We start from the raw sequence: 15,817 nt of genomic DNA, 5'->3' as shown, positions 1-15,817 counted from the left end.
AAGGACTGAAAGCAAAATGAAATACATGTAACATAAATTCCACATAAACAATGCTATTATTTAGTAAATGCTACAAACAGAGACTGCTAACCGTTTTTTTTAAAGGTTAATTCCTTCTGCATGCCTCACCCTAATGTAGTGTTAGAAAGACTTGAGGTTTTGATGATACACATGCACACACAAATATCACATCCAAAAGCTGATTACAAGAAACTTTTGGTGAATGAAAATTGCAGAGTAGGATTTGAAAATAATTCCAGAGAAGGTTAAATGAGGTAAGACTAAGGTGCACTAAAATGAATAAGCCTGGAAAAAGTGTTTAGAAAAAGATAGCTAACAAGGAAAATTCTGGATACCGTCTATCTTCAGGTAAGCCAATGACATTAGGAATAAACCCATATGACAAAGAGAATACAGAACATGAAGACAAAGCAAGAAGATCAGCATGAGATAAATGAGTGGCAAAGGGAGTAACACTGGTTCAACCAAGACTATCATTTTCTCTGAACTAGAGATGCCTCTGACTCTCAGTGCAGATACTTGTTTCATGAAAAAGTTTAAGGACAAAACTTCATAATCATAATCATTGTGGTAGATACAGTCACAAAAGCTTCACCAAAGGGGCAGGATAATCTGGGGCTTTACCAACAGCCTATGGAGAGGAAATGTAGCATTTCAAGTGATGGTACACAAAAGCAAAGAAGAGAAATGATAAAACCGATTTAGAGGAGAGAAGATGGCTGATTTAACCTGAATATAAGGTAGTTATAGCGAGGACACATGCAAATAGCTCTAGAAAGCAGGCTTATAATGCCAAACTTAATTTCATAATTTATCAAAGCATAGAAAACAGCTATGAAAATAGAAAGATGTACCTTGTTACTTCTAAAGAAACCTTCAGCTTTCAGGGTTTTACTGGGCACACCAAGGAGACGTAAATCATTATAGCAGCGTTCCAGCACTATTCTCATTGTTTCAACAGGTAAATGAACAACCTACAAGTAAAACAATTTAATAAATAAGCACTCTTTGGAAAGTTATTCTACTTGACTCAGGCATACAGGAAAAGAAAAATTGCAAAGTTCTTAAAAGCATCAGAAAACAGGGACCTGGGATTAATGTCCAACCATGGAAAATTTTGAAAGAAAATAAAGAGAAAAATGTTAGTAGAATTTTTAAAACTTGGGGCAATCTAAGGGAAAAATCACTGATCACATCCATTAATTATGCTGTAATTTAGGTGAACAAAGTATAACTTTTAAATGTATGCATTTACTAGATTTCTCATTGAAATTCCTATTCCTCTCAAACTTGCCAGACAAGCAAGATTTTGAAGGAACTGAGTAACAGATTTTCAGAGCTGATGTCAAACTGACATGGCTTAATAGTGCAACTTTTGACAAACTGTATTCTATGAATAGTTGCCAATTCTTATTAAATCAACTTCCTTTGTGTAAAATGAAAAGATTAAATTACTGGTAAATTATTTTAAATTTTACTGTCTCAATATTTGGGTGTCATTTTATGAATTTCATACAAAATGAGATAAATATAATTTACATTTTAAAAATATTTTTTGTTTTTATAAAGGTGATGTACAGAACAAGGACTAGTTACATAAGTCAGATAGTCAGATAAAGAGTACATTTCTTTTTGGACAATGTCACCACCCTGACCCTCGCTCTCTCCCATTTTTCCCTCCCATTCCTACCCACAAGTTGTACAGATCATTTTCAACAGTGTTATATCACTGCTGCATTTGTTCAACCCTCTGAACCTCCATTTATGCACTGACCCTCTTACTAATTTATATTTTTAAAAAAACATAACTTTTCTATACAAGTAATGACATTAGATATGAATAAGAATTCTTAAAGCCGGGCGCTGGTGGCTCACGCCTGTAATCTCAGGAGGCTGAGATCTGAGGATGGCGGTTCAAAGCCAGTCCGGGCAGGAGAGACCATGAGACTCCTATCTCCAATAAACCACCAGAAAACCGGAAGTGGTGCTGTAGCTCAAGTGGTAGAGCACTCGCCTTGAGCTGAAGAGCTGAGGGACAGCGCCCAGGCTCAGAGTTTAAGCCCCACGACCGACCAAAAAAAAAAAAAAAAGAATTCTTAAGACATCCTAGTAACTAGTTTAAAATGCTATATTTACTGATACCATGTTTGTGACTACATTGATTCTCTAAACATATTTTTCTTCAGGACTATTAACTTCACCAAAGAGGTGATTCATTATTTTCCCATTTCCTATCCCAATACTTTTACTTTGCTCTGAACTAAAAGCATTTTATTTTGGGCATTCACATTTTTAAATGTATAGGACAGTAACTAGTAATAGGACAATAACTAGTAATGATACAATAATAAGTTATATGAAAACCTATCATAAAATATGACCTCATCATTCTGTTTCCTAGATAGCAAAGTGTTACAAACTTGGTAGTTATTGGGGATTGAGCTCAGGATCTCAAGCTTGCTAATCCAGCACTAACACTTGAGCCATGCCCCCAGTCCTTTTGTCTTTAGTATGTTAACTCTGCCAGGGTTTTTCCACAATTCTGTGATAACAGGTGTGTGCCATCATACCTTTGTTGTTTTTATTTTTTAAACATACTAATAACTGCCAACTTTTTCATACTTCAGAAATGCTTTCCATAAATAGCACTTTTAAAAAAATTAACAGCCAGAGTCGGTGGCTCATGTCTGTAATCCTAGCTACTCAGGAAGCTGAGATCTGAGGATCACAGTTTAAAGCCAGCCCAGGCAAGAAAGTCCATGAGACTCTTATCCCCAATAAACCACTAGAAAACCAGAAATGGCGCTGTGGCCCAAGTGGTAGAACACTTGCCTTGAGCTGAAGAGTTGAGGGACAGCGCCCAGGCCCAGATTTCAAGCCCCATGACCACCACCACCAACAACAAAAATTAACAATTCCTGTTAAACAAGTATGAAAACTACTAAAGAGATAAAAAATAATCAAAGGATAAATGGCTGAAAACTGGACTTAAATTCTTGATGTGCAGTAACTGAATCATTTCCACTAAACCATGGAGTCTTAACCTGGAGTTGAGGAATCTTGAAAAAAAAATTTTTTTTTTATTGTGAGAATACCATACAGAGGAGTTACAATTACATGGGCAAGATAACGAGTACATTTCTTATCAAGCATTGTTGCCTTCTCGTTGTTTCCCCTTTCCATCCCTTCCCATACTCCTCTCCTCCCCCAACTCGATCCTCCTCCCATCCCCCACCAAAATTGTTAAGTTCGTTTTTCGACATAATGACTTGTACATCTCATTGTTGCAATGGGTCCACCTTATCCCTAGTTAAACGATTTGTTTTTTTTCCTTCCCCTCCACAAATTATACCAACATCAAAACCAGTGAAAGTATGGGTTATACTGTGGGGAAGGGAATCTTGAAAATTTTTGCCTATGCTTGTACATTTAATGTTCTATAGAATGTGGGATCCTGGAAATATATAGAATATATTCTTATTGTTATTATAAAGGTTATATACAGAAGGATTAGTTACATAAATCAGATAAAAGGTACATTACTTTTGGGACAATGTCACCATCCTGTCCCTGGCTCTCTACCAGTTTTTCCCTCCCATCCCTACCCACAAGTTATACAGATCATATGTCTGAAATGGGCCCATTCATTTGTTAATTTGTTCTTTAATGTTTTCTTGCTGAAAAATTTGAACGGGATCTATGATCTTTATCACTAACATTCATAATATGGCCAATATTTAACTCATTAACTTCTGGGTCAAAACTGCTTCCCTATTCATTCCTTTATTGCTTTTAATATCTTGCTAGCTTTCTATTATCCAGATTTGAAAACTCTCAGGTTTATCTGTGCTTCTGTTACATTTGCCAGTTACATGTCCTGCAGAGCCTGGTTATAAAGGCACTCTCACAGATTATTCCACATCTCATTTCTAGCCATGTACTTGAATTATTTTGGCAGCTTCCTCTTCTCTACTCCCGACTCCCTCTCAATGCTTCTGCAATGCCAGTCTAGGATCACTGTACTGACTATACTGTAACACACATCTGATCATACCACTATGGAAGTTGAGAAAAAAACAAAAATCTACTGTGTGGAAGGGGTGCAGTGGCTCAAAGTGGTAAAGTGTTAGTCTTAAACAAAAGCTCAGAGACAGTGCCTAGGCCCCAAGTTCAAGCTCCAGGACCAACAAAAAAATAAAAGTATATGAAAAGAAATAAGCATAACACAAGAAAAACATTTAAAAAATATATTTCTTACGGCTGCACCAAAAGAAAAAAAAGAATTCAATTTTTGTGTTTAGTGTTTAAAGATCTATATGAAATAAACAATTTATACCTCCAGGTGTGATCCAGCTAAAACTAACTCAATGTCCTGTGCACTGCCCTCACAAACTGTCCCCTCCATGTTTTGCTCAACCTGTTTCTTCTACTTAAGTGTCCTATTCTACTATGGTTTTATCTTAATTACTGCCTTCTTAGAGCCAACATCTTACTTAAAACCACCCCATAGTACCTCATAATAGCAGACAATCAAACTTACCTTTGAAATCAGTTGTTTGAACTCAGAAACTGTCTGATTTAAGTAAGCCCGAACAGTTATAGGAGCATCCACAGTCTCTGCCTTCAGATCAACAGCATGAACTTTCACCATCACTTCTATCACATTAGAAGACATAAAAAGATAATTGGAGGTTATTTTTGAAATGCATTACATGTGAGCTTTACAGTTTTCATATTTTTAAGATGCCAAAGACATTACTTTCTAATTTTTCAATACAATAGGTGTGTATTATATATATTAACATATTATGAACTGTGCTATAACTTACCACAACACAAACATAAACATGAAAATGAATAAAAAGTTCTCCCAGATCTTAAAAAAAAAATACAAATAACGAGACGGGAAGGTGGCTTAGTGGTAGAGTGTTTGCCTTGCATGCATGAGGCCCTAGGTTTGATTTCTTAGCACCATAAAAGCAGGAAAAGCCAGAAGTGGTGCTGTGGCACAAGTGGTAGAGTACTAGCCTTAAGCTGAAGAGCTGAGGGACAACACCCAGGCCCAGAGTTCAGGCCCCATAGCCGCAAAAAAAAAAAAAAAAAAAAAAAAAAAAAAAAAGCAAATAGTAACTTCCATTAAGCATTACTTTTGACCTATGCAATACAGATTACAAAAAAAATTACAATATTTTGTCTCTTTCTAAAATGTAATACTTTCAAATTTATGAAGCATATTAAAAAATACAAGTCCAAAAGCTTAGTGGTTTTTTGGCTAGGATCAAGTATAACATAAAAAATGAAAGAAACAAATACAGACCAAAGTCACTACACTAAATAAACATTAAACAAGTACTAGACGATATATATAATCCAAATTGCTTTTAAACAACACTCACCAAATCATTTAGAATTTTGCACATAATAAGGTTTCTTTACTTCAACTAATACTCGGTGTTTGGGTTTTTTTAAAAAATACTTATCCGGTTTATGTCCTCTCCCCACTCCCAGCTCTGACCAGGACTTGAACTTGGTATCTACTGCTTTCACTCACTGGCTGGTGCTCAACCACTTATGCCATGTCCCCAACCCCTCATGGTTTTGTTTTTTAAACGTGAATACTTCACATTACAATTTAATCTTACCTTCTCATCTTCATCATGTTTTTTTTTTTTTTTGGTTATCAATAGTAAGTTTATTGATTCCTATCTTTAAAAAGTCTAGAGCTCCAAGAAATAGAAACATGGGGTTTTTTTGGTGGTGGTGGTGTGGTATTGTTTGTTTGGGCTTGCCTCCCTCCCCGTCCCCTCAACCCTGCTTTTTGGGGGACCAGGAAAAGAAGGAAGGCACAGAAATGGAAGAGTGAATACATATAGTCATGGTATTCATGGTATTCAGTATATGCTATGTCGGCTCTTCTGTTTGCTGCTGCTGTTGTTTTAAGAGATTATATTTATTAGACAACTTTGCTCCTTAAAAAAGGAATGATCAAATGATCTTCAAGTACTATCTCCTCTTGGATTCATTGTGTCAATCCTCAGTTTTCCTCTTTTGTGTTACAAACCTAATTAACAATATTGTAAGATCTTGATACTTAATGAAATTAGGTCTTACAACTCATAGCCACATTTAGAAGTTTTTCAATGGCTTTACTGTAGATTTAATACTGTGCTTTTTTATATATGTATTTTATTTATTTATTTATTTATTCATTCAGTCAGTCAGTCATTTCTATCTGTCCTTCAAAGAGACTCTAATGAAAAGAGCAGGGTCTGCCATATGCAGGTAACTCATGCCTTTCTTTAATCCCAGCTATTCAGAGGCTGAGATCTGAGGAACATGGTTCGAAGCCAACCCAGGCAAGAAAGTCTTTAAGACTCATTTTCACTTAATCAGCAAAACAGCCCAAAGTGAAACTGTGGCTCAGGTGGTAGAGCACTGACCTTGAGCAAGAAAGCACAGGGACTGTGTTCAAGGCCCAGGATGGGCACAAAAACAACAAAACAAACAGAACAAACCATGGTCTGACTAAAACCAACACTATAGGTTTTCATAAATAAATTTTCCTGTGCAAAATGTAGGCCAGCTTCTTGGAAGAATATTTTATTTAATATTTAAAAAGAAGAATGTTCATAAAATAAGGAAACTGAGAAGTAGAGAACTGAATTCTGATTTATCACTGATGCAAGGGACTTAAAGTCAATGTACAAGAGAAAAATTTTGTAAAATTATTTAAGTATTTGGATTTGCCCTCTATTAATTACACATAGTGATTAGTTTACATATAGTGATTAGTAGAAAACTCTGGATATGAGAACATATATGAATATAACTGTCTCTAGGGATTATTCTTGGGAAACTAGGAAACTGACACTTTGCTTTCTAAGTCAATTAAAAAAAAAACGTTTCAAATGTACTGAGTCAACGGCACACTGACAAAACTCCTGGGATGACAGAAGTGGTGGACTGAGAAATTTAAAACACTGACAATAATATTCCCTACTTTATGGAAATATGTTTTGTTCTGAGGAGGAGAAGGATATAGAAGATCCTCCCATCAGCAAATAACTCCAGGTATTTACAGGATTATTCAGTACTGAATGAAGAAATATCAACCTAAAGACTATGAGCTAGAAAAGATATTCTAGCAAATAACTAGTTGTTATTGTTATTGTGTACAGCTCTTTGAAAATAATAGACCTTAATTCCAAGTTATTGCTATCTCCTAATATGTATACATTTTAAGAACATACAAAACTTGAATTATGTTTCTATTAACAAGACTTTTCTTATTAAAATTTTAAGTCTATTATAACACAAAATAGTATAAAACTGCTTACCTCCAGGTTTGTAAGACTGAAAAACTTGATCAGGCTTTCTTGTCTCTAACAGAAGATCAAACATATATGTTGACTTGACTCCACCTAGGAGAAGTCCCATTGGGGTATCTTCTTCTCCTTCATATGAGCGTTCTAGATAATCATGGAACTCATCATATTTAACAAGGCGACAACAATCCAAAGGTATTACCTCTTCTAAATCCATCATCTATAAGAAAACAATCCCACCAGCAAGAGAAAAACAAACACATACAGTATTTTAGTGTGACATGGAATAAATCTACCAATAGGTCCTAAAAAACAAGCTATATGTTTTATATCAAAGGTATCAGTTATTAAAACAAATGTCTATTATCCTTTAAATCATACAAATTATGCATTAACACACATGTGTGTTTGAGCCATTTGAATACTGGTACTGAGCTTTGGTACCATACTGGTACTGGGCTTTGGTGGCTTACACCTGTGATTCTAACTACTCCAAAGGCTGAGATTTGAGGATTAAGTTTGAAAGCTAGCCTGGGAAGAAAAATTTGAGTCTCTATCTTTCATCTCTAATTAACTAGCAAAAAGCCAGAACTGGAAGTGTGGTTCAAATCGTAGAGTACCAGCCTTAAGTGGAAAGGCCAAGGGCAGTGCAAGGCTCTGAATTCAAATGTTAGTACTGGCACACACAAAAAAGTATCTAGAGAAACCAGGCATTTCTTTAAAAATATGGAATATTTCACAAATTTGCACAGCATCCTTGTTCAGGGACCATGTTAATCTTCCTTCTCATATTAGTATATATGCTGCAGAAACAAGTACCAAAATTAGCATTCTTAATAACCACATAGCTCTTTTTTAATGTAATTTTGGTGTAAGTTGTGCTGGTATACATCGTCAAACAGTATCAGATATCTTTATGTCTATTTTCAACTCTGTAATAACATATATATATATATATATATATAAAATCATATACAAAGTGATATAACATGCATTTTTCTCTAGGTAATGACAATTTAGTTTTAATCAAATTGTGCTAATACTTATGTGAAAAATAGAAAAACTTGTCAAATTAATTTATCAATGATACTTAACATGATCTAGTAAGAGTGTTTGTCTTAGCTGGGAACCAGTGGCTCACATATATAATCCTAGCTATTAAGGAGCCTGAGATCTGAGGATCGTGGACTTTTTTAATAGCTGCCTTCTTATCATGGGTATTTTCAGAATAAATTATCTCAGTATACTACTGAGCTTTATAGAATCTAAACAATTTTTAAAAATCGCAAATTGTAATGTATATTTTTTTGTTTTTTCCAAGGGAGTATAAACTCCATGGGCAATAATCATGTCTTCTTTCTTCTATCCCTAATGCTTCATATAGTACGTAGATATCTACCAAATAAATGGAAAAAACAAATATTTTTTATAATACTAATTCTGGTATCTAAAAAGTTTAACAGGAGCCAGGGTCAGTGGCTCACACCTATAATCCTAGCTACTCAGGAGGCTGAGATCTGAGGATCATGGATCAAAGCCAGCCTGGCAGGAAAGTCCATGAGACTCTTATCTCTAATAAACCACACGAAAACAGGAAGTGGCGCTGTGGCTCAAATGGTAGAATGCTCGCCTTGAGCTGAGGAGTTGAGGGATAGTGAGTGCCCAGGCACAGAGTTCAAGCCCCACGACCAACCAAAAAAAAAAAAAAAAAAAGTTTAACTGATTTTTAGAAAGAGGATATTCTTAAAATTAACTAAGTATGTCCCAAAGGGCAGTAAGAGAGATACGAATAAATAGGACTATTAAATTATTGCAAGTGTTACTACAATAAAACCTGGGTAATTATTATAAATAAACTGTTAACAGCGCAAGGATAACAGTGCATTTAAACATACCTTATAAGCGATTTCTACTGCTTCCTTTAATGTTTTATCCTTGTGAACCTCCAATTTATTTTCCATCATTACTTGCTTCACGGGATGCAAACAGAATAATTTTATCTAGAAAATGTAAGATAGTACCATTAATTTAGCAGGTCAAGAGTCAAGGCTTAATTCTTCTAGACAGCAATTTTCCCATCAAAATAATGTGATTTTTAAAAAAATACATTTTTATAATATCTTTAAGTATTTGTACAAAGAAATTACCATTCTAGAAAGCAGTGTATGAATACAATGATGTTTCTCTTTTGTATATATCAATAATTGACGTATCTAAGTCCTCATATCCTAAAGAAGATTAAAAATGCCAATAACTTTATACTGTTTTTCAAGTACATACCATAATTTATATAATCATTCCCCTAATGATACATATTTGGGTTGTTTCTAGTATTTTTCTAGTTTGGAAGATATCAAGGTTTTATATTATTTGTGATTGTTCCATTAGGTAATTTCTATGAGAGATTATATAAAATAATATGAATTTGCTTAGGACTCATACTTATCAACTTTTATTCAGAAAGTTTTTTTCCCCAAAAAATCAGTTTTATTACGATATGAGAAGGCTGACTCTATGAAAACCCCACCAGCAATGAGTACTACCAAGTATATGTCCCTGGGTTTTTATATAAAATCTGATGAGAATTTGCCTTTTTATAGCATAATCACACTATCTAATGATCATCATGGCATAATTGCCTGTAGAAATAATCCAATAAAGTAGAAACAAGGCCAGGTAGTAGCTCACACCTGTAATCCTACTCAGGAGGCTGAGAGCTGAGGATCTCGGTTCAAGGCCAGCCAGGCAGGAAAGTCCATGAAACTCTTCTATCTATCCAATAAATCACTAAGAAAACTGAAAGTGGTGCTGTGGCTCAAGTGGTAGAGTGCTAGCCTTGAGATGAAGAGCCGAGGGACAGCACCCAGGCCCAGAGGTCAAGCCTCACAACCACCACCACCACCACCACCAACAAAGTAGAAACAAGAACTGCAGCTAAGCAAACTTATAACAGTTTTCAAACAAAACTAACATTACAGAATCTAACCTTGCAAGTATTACGCTCAATTTCCCGTTGCCTCTTTTCTTGTTCTTCCAATTCTCTCTCTCTCTGCACCAAATTCTTTATATGTTCTGGATATTCATCCACTTCCAGAAATTCTATGTATAATGAAAATAGGATCAGACAGTGTCACTCAACTTGAGCTCCTTTTATTTTTCAAGTTTTACATGCTTTAATAGAAATGTGTGTCAATTATATCTTTCTCTCAACTTGGAACACAAGCTTCTTCCAGGCCATGTATAAGAAGTATTGATAATGAAACTACAGTAAGTACTCATATTTTAGAAAGCCATGTATTTAAATAATTGGTTTCTGACTTCAAGAGAGCTCAAGATAAATTAGAATAAAAAGCTCCTATGAACTAAAAAATTAAAACCATTTTTAAAATTTCAAGTTGTACCATCAATAATGAACTTTACTGTGACCTTGGGCAAGTTTACTTTTTGAGACTTAAGTTTCTTGAGCAAATTAATAGTTAACACAGTTATTGTCTGGAATACAATAAAAATTAATAAATGTTACTGATGCTGCTGCCACTATTACCAATGTCATACTACTTATTTGTTACCATTCTCTGATAGTGTTAATTCCACCCCCCCTAAAAGTAATTCTTTAGTTGCCTATTCTAATGAAAGAAGGGACAACTTAGCTGGATGCCGCAGGCTCATGCCTGTAAATCCTAGCTATTCAAAAGGCTGAGATCTGAGGATCACAGTGGGAAGCCAGTCCAGGCAGGAAAGTATGAGACTACCTCCAATTAAATCACAGAAAAAGCCAGAAGTGGCATTGTGGTTCAAGTGAGTAAAAGGAGCTCAGGGACAGTGCCCAAGTCCAGAGTTCAAGCCCCAGGACTGGCAAAAAAAAAAAAAAAATAATAATAATAATAATAAAAAATTTAAAAACCTGACAACTTTTATCTGTTATATTCTTTCCATATACAGACTAATTAGCATAAAAGGTGATTAACATTTCTGAGTCTACTTTTAAACAAAAAGTTAAGGGAAACTTTTTTTTTGTCGGTTGTGGGCCTGAACTTTTTAAAATAAGATTTGGCTTTTGGTCTGGGAAGGTGGCTCAGTGGTATTGTGCTTGCCTTGCATGCATGAGGCCCTGTCAGTTCCTCAGTACCACGTAAACAGAAAAAGCTGCAAGTGGCGCTGTGGCTCAAAGTGGTAGCCTTGAGCTGAAGAGCTGAGGGACAGCGCCCAGGCCCAGAGATCAAACCGCATGACTGACAAAAAAAAAAATTAATCTGGCTTTAATCTATAAAAATTGTTACCAAGATCTACACAAGAAAGTTTTCTTTTTTCTTTTTTTAGTTGTGGGGCTTGAACTCTGGGCCTGAGTGCTATCCCTCAGCTCTTCAGCTCAAGGCTATCACTCTACCATTTGAGCCATAGTACTACTTGTGAAAGTTTTCTTTAATGATTATAAATTCACAGGTAAAAAGGTAATATGAGATTATAATACTGTTTAACAAAACTAATGATTATCTGGCATTAAAAAAAGAGAATAATCAGTCTCCAAAGAATCTTATCTCTATGGAGGTAACAATGCACTGTTTCTAGAAATGAGTTCTAATTAAAAAAGATTCCCTATCATATCATAGAGTGCCCTCTGGTGCTTCATTATAACAGTAGAACTGGGTAAGTAAATAAAGGAGAGAATGAATTACTGAACAACTGAAAGGTTGGCTGGATAGAGAGCACATTGATTACAATTCTGGTTCTGCCCCTAAATAGCTATGATCAGGGACAAGTTACTCTTTATTTATTTTTAATGGTTATTTTTCCTTTTATTAATTTTATGTGGAACCAAGGAATCAAACCTAGGACCTTATGCATGCTAGACAAGCACTTTACCACTAAGCAACATTCCCTGCCCACGTTCCTCTTTATGATTCATTAGTTCTGTTCTTATATCTGTTCTGAAATGCTTTGTTATAATTTTTAATTTTATTTTTTTCAGAAAAGTCTGTAATCACTAAACAGTTATCCCATGACAAATAGTAGTGACATATTTTGGTTAAAAGACAACATATTTGGTTAAAAGCCTTGCATTAACTGACTCTCTGTGTTCACAAGAATGTGAATAAAAACATTATTATGGTTAGAATATAATTGCCAAGAGAATGATAGTTTTTATACAAAATAAATGTACTGAAATGAATGATAAAAATGAATTTTTCAATTACAAAAATGAGCTATAAGCAAACATATCGCATACATATCTGTATGTGCATAAACATACATATCCCAACCTATCTGTAACAGTACATAATCAGTTAGCAAGAAAAAAACTATAATTACAAAATATAAATAATGACAAAAACATTAAAAAGACAAATAGATATGTTTTATAATCAAGATTATTTCTGGAATTCTTAACAAAATTAAAATTTAATGAAGGATGTATAGTAGATTTGTAAAAACTCATTTGGTTTTGAATCAAATAAGAAACTTAGCTAGGTGCTGGTGGCTCATGCCTGTAATCCTAGTTACTCAGGAGGTTGAGCCCTGAGGATCACAGTTCAAAGCCAGCCTGGGCAGGAAAGTCTGTGAGACTTTTTTGGGGGGGAGAGGGGGTCCAGTCCTGGGGCCTGAACTCTGGGCCTGGGCACTGTCCCTCAGCTCTTCAGCTCAAGGCTAGTGCTCTACCACTTGAGCCACAGTGCCACTTCTGGCTTTTTTCTTTTTGCTTATGTGGTCCTGAGGAATCGAACCCAGGGCCTCAGGCATGCAAGGCAAGCACTCTACCACTGAGCCACCTTCCCAGCCCCCATGAGACTCTTATCTCCAATTAACCACCAGAAAACTGGAAGTAGCGCTGTGACTCAAGGGTAAAGCGCTCACCTCGCTAAAGAGCTCAGGGACAGCACTCAGGCCCAGTTCAAGCCCCACAACCAACAAAAACAAAAAAAAAAACAAAAAACACTTTAGTTCTTAAAATGTTTCATTAGTGTGCAGGCTATCTAGAGTACCATATATTGGGCTCAACAAATTCAGAGAGCATCTCTGAAAGCTTCAAACTGAAAAAAAGTAATCACTAGATCTGAGATTTCCAAAATACCAGATACAATATAAAAATATCTAAAATATTATTTCATTGTTTATTTACAACTCTAACCAATACTACTGTTATTTCTATTTTGCAGATTTAGTAAGACTTAGAAAGGTTAAATAACTTGCTACAGGACATGTAGTTGGTAAGTTACAATTGTTACACAGGAATGGATTAAATGAGCAACTTTTTCAGCCCTTTTTTTTGAAACAGTATTATTTCCTACGTCTTTAAAATATTAATTCTTCCAGGCATAAAAAAGTATTAATTGTTCTATCACTTAAAAGTGATTATCTAGACTTACAAGAAATTAATTTATAATACAGCTTAATCATGTAATAGTAGGTTAACATACTTGCATTTCGTGTTGGATCCTTCAGTCTGTATATCAACATATACGCATTCGTAGAGCTAGTAGAAATATAAAAGTAGATTGTAAAGGTTTCATTTCCAAGCATGAAATATTTCATTAAAATTGTAGAATTTTTTTCTTTCAATCAGAAAGTTCTGCTATGGTTCACTGACACATTGCAATTTACAACATACCAGTAAGAAAGTAAATGCAAATTCATTAAAATATTTCATATCTATCCTTGGTAAAAGCAAAATTTCCTTTACAGCTGTGTACCACAATGAAAACAATGTTTAAATCAGACAGTTTGACCCTTTCTAGAAAAGGCCAGAGAAAAAGAATCTGGCTCTATAAGCTAGATGGTTTGTATTGCTCAATTATGTTGTTATAATGTTGTTGATATCCATTTGTACACAAATATGAGAATCTTTCTGGCTCTATAAGCTAGATGGTATTGCTTAACTATGTTGTTATAATGTTGCTGATGTAGATTTGTACATACACATGTGTGTATATACACACATACATATGTATGTGTATGCTGTACATGTATGTGTGTTGTATATATGTAAATAAATATGCCAGTTTTCCAGTAAAACTTTTATTTCTAAAATTTGAAGATGAACAATATTGGGATGTGGAGTAAATGGTTGAAGATTTAAAAAAAAAAAAAAAAGAAAAGAAAAAGGGAATAAGAACAAGAAGCCAAGCTTGGGTGGCTCATACCTATAATCCAAGATACTCAGGAGGATAACAATTGAGGACTGAGGTTGAAAGCCAGCTAGGAAAGTTATCTCCAACGGACCAACAAAAAGCTGAAAATGGCAGAGTGCCATCCATGAGCAAAAAAAATTAAGCAGGAGTGTGAGGCCTTCTTTGAGCTCAAATCTCATTACGAGTATAAAAAACAAAACAAAACAAAAACTTTAAATATAAAGAAGCCATAATTAATTCTAACTTAGGAACACTAGAATTCAGTAAATTACTTACCTTGCAAAAGCACTGGAATAATATCCTCTGCTTCCTGATGATCCACCATGTGTTTTCTTAATGTCCTCTTGTGTTATCTAAAAAGTCATTATGTACCATTATGTTAATGTTAATATGTAATCAATTTTTTTCATCTCAAGAGTTAAATTCTACATAACAGATACCAATTCACAAAATTTATATAATCTCTGGATGTTTATCGGCCAGTCAGTTTTACTGTGGCTAATCAAACATGAAGCCTGGAGGAGCATCAATTAATCTGCCTTGGAAACATCCAGTAAGCTAAAAACATCATCAACAACAACAACAACAAACAGAACAAAGAACTACAATAAGTAAAAGCAGGAAATTTACTGAACATCAAAGGGTGATTTGATATCAGACTTGGAAAGCATCAGGACAGATTTTCCCATTTTAAATAAACCCTATTAACTGTTTTTACTCCTATTTTTCAGAGCAATAATCTTAAAAGACATTCTCTTACCCTGCTGACATGTTGATCATTGAAGCTATACCACTGTTCGTCATTAAATGACTTTATGCAGGCATAATAATGACCACCAGCAGCACTCCCCGAATGAACCATAACAGAGAAGAGCTCATAGATCAAGGAGTTCTAACAGGAAAAAGAAAAAGGCATTCAAGAAAAAGGCATTCAAATGAGAGGAAAACCACAAATCTTTATTTGAATATTAACACATAGAGGAATAACATGATAGCTGTCATCTATTTATTACAGGCCAACTTTTCCCTTAGATCTAAAATGGAAAGTTACAAAAATCCCCAATTTTATTATAAATTTCATTGTGTACATTTCTTCATACAGGTTATTTTATATGCACAGTGAAGGTTAAAAAATAACTTTCTATTTTCATTACAAAGCAGCAAAGGGAAATGAATGTTTAAACTCCTAATCATCATTGTAAATAATTTTATACAAACTGGATAATCTCAAAGAATTTCTATAAACATACAGACTACATATACATGCAAACATGCAGCATACACAGACTGATTCATGAACAAATTTAACAATATGAACAGATCAATAACTAAGTAAGGAGGAAG

The 15,817-nt window shown here is 34.6% G+C and overlaps 1 protein-coding gene and 1 pseudogene across 2 annotated transcripts in view; both read right to left on the bottom strand.

Annotated features, from left to right (window-relative positions):
- Usp47 (ubiquitin specific peptidase 47) overlaps nt 1-15,817 on the bottom strand; it is a 96,182-nt gene that overhangs the window by 16,432 nt on the left and 63,933 nt on the right. For both annotated transcript variants that reach the window (XM_070035323.1, XM_070035321.1), the window contains 8 exons: nt 15,234-15,365; nt 14,750-14,826; nt 13,763-13,818; nt 10,333-10,445; nt 9,242-9,346; nt 7,359-7,566; nt 4,562-4,677; nt 876-995 (listed from right to left, as the gene is read on the bottom strand). In XM_070035323.1, coding sequence (XP_069891424.1) covers nt 876-995; nt 4,562-4,677; nt 7,359-7,566; nt 9,242-9,346; nt 10,333-10,445; nt 13,763-13,818; nt 14,750-14,826; nt 15,234-15,365 — 927 coding nt within the window. The remainder of the gene's footprint in view (nt 1-875; nt 996-4,561; nt 4,678-7,358; nt 7,567-9,241; nt 9,347-10,332; nt 10,446-13,762; nt 13,819-14,749; nt 14,827-15,233; nt 15,366-15,817) is intronic.
- LOC138836659 (U6 spliceosomal RNA) lies at nt 8,067-8,161 on the bottom strand (annotated as a pseudogene).

This window comes from Dipodomys merriami, unplaced genomic scaffold (genome assembly GCF_024711535.1).
Source record: "Dipodomys merriami isolate MVZ:Mamm:240054 unplaced genomic scaffold, mDipMer1.0.p SCAF_25, whole genome shotgun sequence".
NCBI lineage: Eukaryota > Metazoa > Chordata > Mammalia > Rodentia > Heteromyidae > Dipodomys > Dipodomys merriami.
This window is presented reverse-complemented; position numbering and strand designations above follow the sequence as displayed.